The 10,953-nt window shown below is 33.2% G+C and overlaps 1 protein-coding gene across 1 annotated transcript; it reads right to left on the bottom strand.

The window, feature by feature from the left end:
• Nucleotides 1-1,632: 1,632 nt before the first annotated feature.
• On the bottom strand, nucleotides 1,633-10,461 carry RBM11 (RNA binding motif protein 11). Its single transcript, XM_026700665.2, has 5 exons — nucleotides 10,264-10,461; nucleotides 5,949-6,111; nucleotides 4,570-4,642; nucleotides 3,908-4,001; nucleotides 1,633-2,789 (listed from the first exon to the last, which is right to left on the bottom strand). Exons 1-5 carry the CDS (start codon nucleotides 10,369-10,371, stop codon nucleotides 2,520-2,522), a joined length of 708 nt encoding a protein of 235 aa, XP_026556450.2. The 5' UTR covers nucleotides 10,372-10,461; the 3' UTR covers nucleotides 1,633-2,519.
• Between the last annotated feature and the right edge of the window lie 492 nt (nucleotides 10,462-10,953).

Below are 10,953 nucleotides of genomic sequence, written 5' to 3'. Positions count from 1 at the left end.
CTAAACGGGCTGAAAATCAGCTGGGAAGTGTGCAAATGCGTGGTGCAGGTAAGTTTGGCTGGGGCTTGCGTGCCGGCACAACTGGCTCTGCGTGCCACCTGTGGCACGTGTGCCATAGGTTCACCATCATGGATTTAGATGATGCAATGGATTAAGCTGCCTTTAATGAAGGAAAGGCACATATACATACATACATACATACATACATACATACATACATACATACATATATATGATATACAGTATTATACACACACAACTTCATTGCAGTATCTATTTGACAATACTCACCTTATGGAGCACCTCAAATCTTAGGATTCATTAAGAAAGCAAAAGAAATTAGCAAAAAAGGGACTGTTGAAGTATTCTGTAATATTTTAGTACTGAGATATTAAAAACAGTATTTTAGTAGTTTATGTGCATATACACAACACCGTTATTACAATCAGCTATACATAAAAATAAATAGTAAATACTGTACTTGCCATATATAAATGATTTAAATAAATGTGCATTTGTACTGCTTTCTGTACTAAGCTACACTCCAATAGAATAATCAAAAAAGATTGGAAATCATGGCCTAATCTGTGATGCATATATGCATAATCAATTTTGTTCAATGACTATTTGTTGGCAATTTGTAAACCAACCCAGTTAAAAAAACAACTCTTAAGTGGTAATTTTTTTTAGCTTTGACTAATTATTACCAATTCATGAAAGCACATTTATTTATGACTCCTACCCAAGATGGCTGCTGAATGGTAAGATAATTTTTCTCTTGCTGATAATCTGCTGATTTTGCAGCCTAAGTGAGTTTTCTGGCAGTGCTGCTCCCTAGATTTGAATGGGAACACTTAGGAATGACCCAAGATGACTTTTGGATGGCTGTGGATCCATTGGGAAGGGGACTCTGGAAGATTCCAGTTCTTTACAGTCAGTCAGAAAGTCATGGGCATCCCATCTTCCTTTCAGCATTTTGTTGTTTTTAAGCATGCATGGGTCTTAACTTCACTTCTTGAACTTTTACTTTGCTTTGTATTTTTAAAAATAGACTGGCTGACTAAATGCAGATTTATTTCAATCTCCTGCTGGACTTCCCCCCCACCCACCCCTTTTTTTTCTCATTGATTTATGCTGTGGTTCTAAATAACTCACTTTTCTATATGAAAACAGGGCATGCTTTCGTATGGTGAAGTGCTTTTGTTTGATTTACACTAATATTGGACTCCCATGATAGGGGTTTTGAATTTTTTAATTTGCAAAATACTTGGGAGTTTATTTTCTCTTTTACTCTTGGGTCAAAATATCCAGAAAATATATTGTTTCCTTCTATGCCAGTGTTCTTTATTCCCTGGCTAAACTTCACAGAGAAGCAATATTTCAGATTACAGACAGCTAGCTGAAATTAAAGAAGACATTTTACTAACATGAGATCTTTAGTTGAAAATTTAGTAGTAATGTCTTAATCGGTATTCAGCTAGTGGGTACAATATGTGTATATGTGTTGTTTTTCTTTTAATATACTTTCTTATGTCTTGCAAACACAAGACACAAGACATGCTTGTGTTTTTTTCTTTGTTCTTTTCATTTTTAACTTTTTTCAAATAAAATAATAAATTGATAAAAAAGGAATTGTGTTTGTTTAGTATTAAATTTATTTGCTGCCCATCTTGCTGTTCTGTGTAACTTACAACAGTACAAATATAAAATTATTACAAATGTAAATATAACAATAATCAAACAATGAAATAATCAAAGTAGAGTAATTAAAAGATGGGTGGAGGGGTAGGGTTTACATATGAATTATCCTTTAAATTATGACCACTGATTATGTAAAATATTCAATACCTGTTGAGAACAATTTGTATGAATGTAAAGAAACAAAAAGCAAACCGCTTCCCTCCTGAGTTTCCAGAGATGTTTCCATTAACTTTAGAAGAGAGCAAAATATAATTCACAAATATGTACTGTTGACATTTATATTGCTTTAAATTTGGTTTGCAACATATATAGTCCATGCTTGACATGTTCAAAAAGAAATATAAAGCAAATCAGCAATCTTCCAATCTTGGTTTTAGTACTTTTTTCTAGGTAAATGACTTTTCATCAATTTAGCATTGACAATGACAACATACGAATCTTATTTTTCCCCACAAAAATGGACTTTTAACCACAAACTCTATGCATCACATTCTGAATAGTATAACAATTCAATATTTTAACTATGTTTGTAATTCAGAAATCTTTCTGCTTACAGTTTGAACATAGTTGTCAGAACAAGACACAATTTCTTTCAAGAAAAATTAGATGTTTTTCAATAAACTTTTATTTTCATGACTTTTTAAAAGAACATAATTACATTCCATTTGTGGGTATGTGTGTGTGTGTGCATGTGTGTGTGTGTTTGGCATTTCTTTCATAAATATTAGGATCATATAATTTTATTTAATAATATATTTATTTATAAATAAATACAATTATATAAATAGTGTTTAAGAACTTATCCCTTACATTTTTACTCATTTTTTCCTGTATTTTTTCCTACTATTTTCATTGCTACTATCATTGTCCCCAACTTCCAGAGTTCTTTTTCGTTTGGGAGTATTTTTTGTAATAAGATATTGACTGTGGGTTTTTGCTTCTAAGGAGACACTTTCAGAAGAATCTTGCCCAGTATTCATGTAGGATGATACTGGAATACTTGGAAATTGTGGTGATGTCATCTGGGGGTAAAGAAATGGCTGTCCCATTGGACTGTATGGAACATACTGTTGTGTCAAACATGTCATCTAGAAAAAAAGAAGATAATTTTAAAATATTTGAAAACAAATAATCCCTATCTTCATTATTTATTGCATGAAAAAAGACCATGGGTTGTTTAAACATCATGTCAAATTATATACTTGATAACAACATAATGATGACATACAAAAGATTTTTAAAATGGTAACATGCAATACCATCAGAAATTAAGCATGATGAGACACACTCGCAAACCGTAAAGTTGCATAAGCTGTTTGTGCAACTCTGCCTTTTTGTTTACATCATTGATGTAAAATTATCAATTGGAAGTTCAAGGAGGTATGGCATATTATTAGTTATTTATATGATTCACAGAGCTGTCCATTTCACAACAATGGCCATCATAACAGTGCATCTCCACAAAGCTCGTCTAACTGCCTGGTTCAAAAGTCTGGAGAAGCCTCCTAGTCTTTAGAAACGCTAATGGGGTCAAGGCCACAGGGCAGGTGCAGACACAGAGAAGACGTAATTCAGGGTAAGAGGTCTAGAGCATGTCTTCTCTACTAGACCTGGTGGTATAAGCAGACATAATGGGGAACAAGTGGTTCTGAAAATAGTCTGGTCCTATGCCATGTAGTACTCTATACATTAGGGTTAGGGGGTAATCAGGACCTTGAATTTGATTTGGAAGCCTACTGGAAATCAGCACAACTCAGAACAGTGATATTATATGAACGTATTGAGAGATGACAAGAATTGCCTTGTACCACTGCCTTCTAGACTAGCTATAGCTTCCAAATATTCTAACGCATTTCATATTATTTCATGTAATTGTGAGGTCACACGACATCTCTCTAAAACAAGGCAAGGCATGTTAGTAATAATAAAACTACACACAACAAGCACTGCTGAAGGATCCAGTCCATTTTTCCCTTTATATCTACAGTATAGATAGATAAAACGGGTAATAAGACCAACTGCTCATTTTAAAGTACATTTCACCTAAAAGATGGTAATAAAATTAGACAATACTAGGTGTAGCTGGAAGCTGAAAAACAACTACAACTTGGTTTTCTTTATACTTGTTTCTTGCATTATATAATAAAGGAATCGGCATCCATGACATATTATTGGGATAGTTTTACTATCATTATGCTAAACTTACCATGCTCTGAATGGCAGAATAAATCTGGTGTGGATTATTGTTCCCCTGATAAGGACTGACAGGTAATGGAATATCACAATATGATTCTGCATACCTATTAAAAACAAGGATGGCTAAAGTCTCAAAAATCATTTATCTATTAATACACAAAGAATCTATTTCAATTCTTTACCAATAGATTCCTATACACTAAGCAGAAACTCTGACTCAACTTAACGTGATTGACAAATAAGTATGAAATAGTAACAAACAGCTAAATGTGCACAAACTGGAATACTAACTTTGGTGGAAGTTATACAGTTAAATTAACTATAAGCCACGCAGAGTCGTTGAGATAGGTGGCTATAGAATTAAGCAAACAAACAAACAAATACCCTAAGCCTATAAAGCTATATCTCCATAGCATTGGATAGAGTTTATGGTTTTACAAATACTTTGAAAGTGGTGCATAGTGATGTATATACAGCTTCTGAGCAATATATTGGTCTACAAGATCTTGCTGCTTTACTCAAGATAATCAAAGTAGTATTACAGTATTGCATTACAGGGTTTCTTAGGTGCAGTGTCACGAAAGTACCTGAGCTTGTGCTTTGGTGAGGGTTATTTTTTCTCTCTCCCAGTTTCTGTCCCCACCCCTATTCCACAATAGAGACAACCATTACCTGTAAGTTGATGCCTGCATATCCTCATCCATATTCTGGGAAGGACTGCTTAACTCTAGGCAGTGAGTACTTCCTATAAATGAAACACTAAATATTTAGGACTAAAAATATCGCTGCACTTGTATATGTCTAAAAATGCATAGAAACAAATCTCAGAATTATACAAAAATTGTTAGTTTCTTTTCATGCTCACTAAAAGAACATAAACAGTCCAAAATATATAATTTTTTATAACTGGTATAATTACACTTAAATTGCAACCTTTTAATTAAGTGTCTATTAATGGGTAAGGTAGGGATATTCAAAGGTTAGTGAAAAAACATCTATTTTGGTATGCCTCTAAAAATCACAATGCAATGAATGGAAAATCCATTTCATAAATGATAGGAGGTTCTATATTTGTTTTTCTTAATTCAGCATTCCACATCTAAGACAAACTGTTGGACATTTATAATTTACAGTAACTTCAATGCAGCTTATCTTTCAGTGGTCATATATCCAGAAGCAAAACACTGTAAATCCTAGCCAAGGTAAATTTTACTTGTATCCTGTCTTTATTATTTTACAAATAACTGAAGCCAGCAAAAATTTCCAACACACCTTCCTCTTCCTGTTTTCCCCACAACAAGAATCCTGTGAGATAGATAGGACTGAACTCACAAATTCCCAATTTCTAGCTTGGTACCTTCACCATTAAACCAAACTGGCTCATTATTGATGCATTTCAGTTTGTGTGTATAAGTGACATTGATTTATTAGAAAAAAATAGTAGTATAAAAAACAGAAGCACAAAATATGCATGTGGGAGCATAATGCTTTTTTGTAGAAACAAAGTTATAAATAGGAAACAGTGAATATTTCAGTTTATCTTTCAGGGATTACTCAAGTGTAATTTTAGGATGATTCCTGAACACTGCTATTGCCTGATCTGCTAAAGAAAAAAACCAATTGGGGAAGATTTGGACAAAATCTCTATGGGGTAAAAAATCTTCTTTAAGACTAGGATAAAGGCAATCTGACAAATCATTTATTAAGAATGGACAAAAGCACTGATTTAGAAATAAGGGCTAATAATTTATCATTACAGAAATAAAAATGCATCTTATATCCAATCACTCTTTTTTACTTTAGTAAAAATTAAATTTCTTGTTACTTTCTTGAAAGGGAATGACTATTAAAGACCAGAAATGTAATATATCAATTTTATTTATTTTTTTAAAAATGTTAATTCAATAAATGGACCCCAAATTACATAAAAATATATTTTGTCATAGCAAAATTTTGTTTGACACATTATTTCATGTGTCAGGATTTTGATATTTACATTCCAGAGATCTCTGAGTTTTGATAAAATATTATTGGCAGGTAATTAAACCTACCAAACCGATATTGAACTTTAATTGGTCTTCCATATAAACGAATCCCATTCAGCAAAGCCATAGCATAAGGCACTGACTCTGTGTGTTTAAAGCAGACAAATCCAAAACTCTTGGGGTTTCCATCTTTGTCCTTGCATATGGTGACTTTGGATACTGGTCCAGCCTGCAAGAAACTTAAAATTTATTTTCTTATATTCTGTTATATAAAACAAAATTGTTACTTACTCATTCAAAATCTTGATGGACCCTATTCTACCAATGTATCCATTTTTCTTTTGTGCAGAGAGGGAGTGCATTGTAATTTTCCTTGTATGTTCACAGCTTACTTACATATGTCTTGTTTTATTCTGTTATGGGCATAATTTACATGGACCTGATGAAGTATCAAAGCAGTTAAATAATTTTTTAAAACGCACAACAGCAAACACTGCTATTCAAACAAAAGCAAACATACTGTCATCAAATATAAGATATAACCTAAATAAACCTAAAGTAATTATAGATTAATATATATTTTCCATGTTGAATTGGCAAATCAATAGAAAGTTTCCACATTATGACAATCTTGTAAGTTTAAATTCTGTATACAAATAGATCATCCAATAAGAGTTACTATTTTCATAATCTAATTAACATATTACCTTCAGATACAAATGCTGTTATCTAATCCATAGAATGAGAACCATTTCTCATACTCCAGTAGAACGAGAAACGATGGCAACAAGCATTGTGGAGAATACAACTTAGACTTACAATTAGTATTGGTGCATTTAGAGCTGAGAAACATTTGATCGTTATTTTCTATTGCTAAAAATATTTCCAATGACACATTCTTATAAGCAAATACTTATGAGAGGATTTACTGCTGTGCCAGCCATGTATATTTCATAGTATTTACCAGTCTGTTCTTAGGAAATTCTTAGGAAGTTGCAGAAACAATTGAAAACATGTAAACTGGCATGATATATGAAGAAGGAAGAAGAAAACAAGAGCATTTACCTGGAATCACTTGTACTCGTATATAATATATTAATATATTGTTGTTGTTAAACTAAATTTTCCCTTTTCTTGGAAACTTAAATTTAACACTAGGTAAATCTTATGGGATAAATTAGCTAAAATTTATTCCAATAGTAGCTACTGAGCTGTCAAAAGCTAAATGCATACGAAGTGCCTACTTTGTGGAATTAATTCCAAATCTGATTCTTACTGATATTACAATGAAAGTAGAAATAGCTTGTGACTGGAAAAAGAGAAATATTATTTTATAGTAATTGGTGCTGACAAAATAATGTTTATGCTCAATGTTATAGCTATATTTTTATTTTTCATAATTTATATGCAGAAAGAAAAAAGTAAAACATTGCAAGAATGTTTAACTCTAATGTTCAACTGTAAATAAAGGAATAAAATCAAATTATGAATATTTCAAATTAAATGAGGCCTATCTATCCAAATATTGCATGTTATTTAATCACAGAGATAGATATTCAATTATTTTCAGCCAAAGTTAAATGATTGCCTTTAGGCACTATGAACAATTTGTTCACTTCCAATTAAATTTATATATCTTTCAATTATATATTTTTGAAAATGGATGTTATTTCAAAAAACTTAGTACTTGCTAAAGAGATAATTCAGATTTATATTTGACAATAACACCCATTATTAATCAATTAATATTATAAATTATTCAAAATTATTCACCAGAACTGAGTCTTTATTAGTAAGTAGCATTGAGTGTGCATCTGGGAAATAAATATAAATAAATATCAACAAATATAAATTTCACTAGTTTAGCTAATACCACATGTGAAATAAATAGCATATGGTAAATCAATAAAGGTGAGAATAATTCTGTCTCTTTAATTTTTCCAGTAAAAAGCACTTATTCCAGTAAAAGGCTAAAATCCCATTTGTACTCATTTGAGTTTTTGGGGAAGAATAAGGAACTATAGTTCATTCTTAATTCCATTGTCTAATTGTTAAAACATTAAAAAAGGCATTGGCTACAATGTTATTTATTTTTATAAATAACTGAAGGTGGCGAATGTAACTACTATTCCCTCATCCTCCTATTTTTCCCACCACTCCTCTGTGATGTAAGCTGGGCTGGGAGAGTGTGATTGGCCCAAAATCACTCAGACTGCTTTCATGATAAAGGTGGGCTAGAACTCAGTCTCCTGGTTTCTGATCTGGTGTCTGAGCTACTAGACCAGGGATGTCAAACTGGCAGCCTGTGGGCCGGATGCATCATGCGCAGGCCACACCCACCCCAGCTCTGCCAAGAGAAAAACACTGCAAAATGTCATGTGATGGCAATCTGACGATGCAAGTTTGACACCTGTGTACTAGACTATCTGGCTCTCAGGATTTGTTGACTAAGATTAGATTTGAACTCACACATGCAGAATGGATTAGCAGTCTACTGCTTTAACCTCTGGGCCAGGTTGTTATTTTCTGAAAGTATGAAGTTATTACAGCAAGATTCTTCTCGGTGTTATTTAGATTTATAGGTTCTACATTTGAGGTCTATTAATTTCTTAAATTTAAGATTTTTTTTAAAAAATAATATTTTGCACACAATCAACATTTTCAAGCAAAATTCAGCTTGTTTAATTCCTACTTTTAGGAGAGAGAAATCTTTAAAGGAAAAAAAAAACACATTTCCACTTCTACTTTGGAGTGCCTACTGAAGATGATGAACTTCTTTAAAGATAGGAAGTAGACAATCAAACATTTTGAGGCTTTTTCTTTTAAACATGTAGATTCTTCCTGTTTATAAAAAATAAATTAAAAAAATCTGCTGAAGCAAGCTACACACATTTTAAAATTATTTTGCTTCACCCAAAATAAAATATAAAAAGTGCATTGGGAAGATTAAGTTAAGAATGAAATATTTAAATTGTCAGAAAAACTACTCTATGTGGAAAAATGAATATTTTTATACTATACCTATTTAAGAAACTTTTTATCAATTTAAATTGCAGGAATAAAATTTAAATGTTCATCTAATTAATATGCGCAATTCAATTTCAGTGTATCACTTACAAAGAAATTGAACTCACAACTCCACTGCTCAATATTTCTTATTTGCACTTTGCTACTAAAGTTCTTAATATTTCTATATTTATAAGAGAGTAGCCAAATTAAATAAGAAAGGATTACAGAGGACATTACGTGCTTAAGATCTTTCTGGTAACAGCACAGACTAATAAGACATAGCCTTACAGGGACTCAAATAAAATTCATAAAGCTAAACACAAACAAGTATAGTTATAAAAGTAATATCCTCCCACTCCCCCAACCATTTAATTCTGAATATATTGTTAAGGATGGCATAAATATGAGTAAATATGAGGCTTATAAATTTATATTCCTCCTAACAGGTCAGCGTATTCAATTTAAGGCTGGAGACAGTATCAAATTATCTGATAATAATAAAGGTCCTTTCAGTTTCACTTGATTTTCTAAACAATTCTGTTGCTAGGAATTACCTGACATTCTGTATTTTAAGATTAACTTCTATGTCGTGTGCATTAATTTCTATCCCTTATTAAATGTTATTACAAATCGTCTTTTTTTTCTATTTAAAAACACTGAAGTTGCAGGTTAGATGCAACGTTTTCCATACTCAAAAAAAACCCAGGCTCCTTCCAAAATGTTTAACTTGTCTAATATGCTATTATTTAATAAACCAAAAACCAAAATCCTACAAATCTACCTATCGAAGTTTCTGTTGGTTTCTTAATCTAATGCCCCACCCTACATAACTTGTCTTCATTATACGTCATCATAAATGTTTAGCATAGAATGGGTAGATAAAATAAACTTTGTTTGAAGCATATGCACGACAAATTTTTTTAAATAGTTTTTTTTTTTCAGTACTATGTTTCACAAATGGAGCATAAAATAAATATAAATTTCACTTGCGCAGCGATCCCGTCAACTACTTCAAAAGATATGCCTCGGTATCTTCTGACAACATTCAACTGCAGTAAAAACAGAGCCCCGTGACACCTTCAAGTTTACTAACTGTACAGTGACGTACGATTCTGTAAAATTATTTATGTCGTACGTTTTTTTAAAGAATTTTGCTATTAAATTAAAGGGAGATGGAGATCGTGAGCGGCAACGTCCCGCTCCAACATCCCGTCGCACGGGCGGACCCTGAAAGCCCACCCCTTGACACCACCGCGTACAGGACTCCCAACACGAACACGTGCTTCCCGGCCTCAGCAGTATCGCCAGCCACGCCCACCTCCCACCTGACACACCCACCTCCCACAGGACCCGCCTCATCTTGCTCTTGCACCTGCAAGAAAAGCTCATAGAGAATCTCCTCCTTCACGCGACTGTCCAGATTGCCCACGAAAAGGGTCCGATCGGGTTCGCCCGCCCTATTTTGGGTTGTCATGCTCATGAAGAAGACCAGCTCCGGCAGACGAGAGGTCTACCTTCGGAACGGAAAGCCGGCGAAAGGGGAGGGGCTCCGGGGAGAGCGAACACGAGGCCGTAAAGCGCAAGGGTCGCGCGACTCTGGGGTAAAAAAAAAAAAAAAAACCTTTCTGGACTGCTACTGCGCTTTGCGGCCGTTGCCGGTGGGTGCTTCTTAGTTGTGGGAAGCTGGAAGAGTATTGATTAAAATGACTTTCTCCGATTTTAAGAAGGAAATGTATGTATCTTTCTCATATGTAAAAGCTAGTTACTTACACACACGCATGCGTACACACGCACACACATAGTGTATGAATGGAGAGTAGTACATTTCCAAACATGGACTGCCATCATGTGGAAGATCTTGATAACGCAGTGTCCACATTTGATTTTTATTCTACATTTATTTATTATTAAATTTGTATTCCAGCATTATCTTGAAAAATTCAAAGCAGCATACATAATGTTCTCACATCATCTTTTCCCCATAAAATAACTGAAATGGAACTATCTTGTGTTATTTACTACATATTTTTTTAAATACTTGGATAAGTACTTTAAGAGAAAT

This window comes from Pseudonaja textilis, chromosome 7 (assembly GCF_049901715.1).
Source record: "Pseudonaja textilis isolate UNSWEBS1 chromosome 7, rPseTex1.2, whole genome shotgun sequence".
In the NCBI taxonomy this organism is placed as follows: Eukaryota; Metazoa; Chordata; class Lepidosauria; order Squamata; family Elapidae; genus Pseudonaja; species Pseudonaja textilis.
The sequence above is the reverse complement of the archived record's forward strand: the minus strand, read 5'-3'. Positions and strand labels throughout refer to the sequence as shown.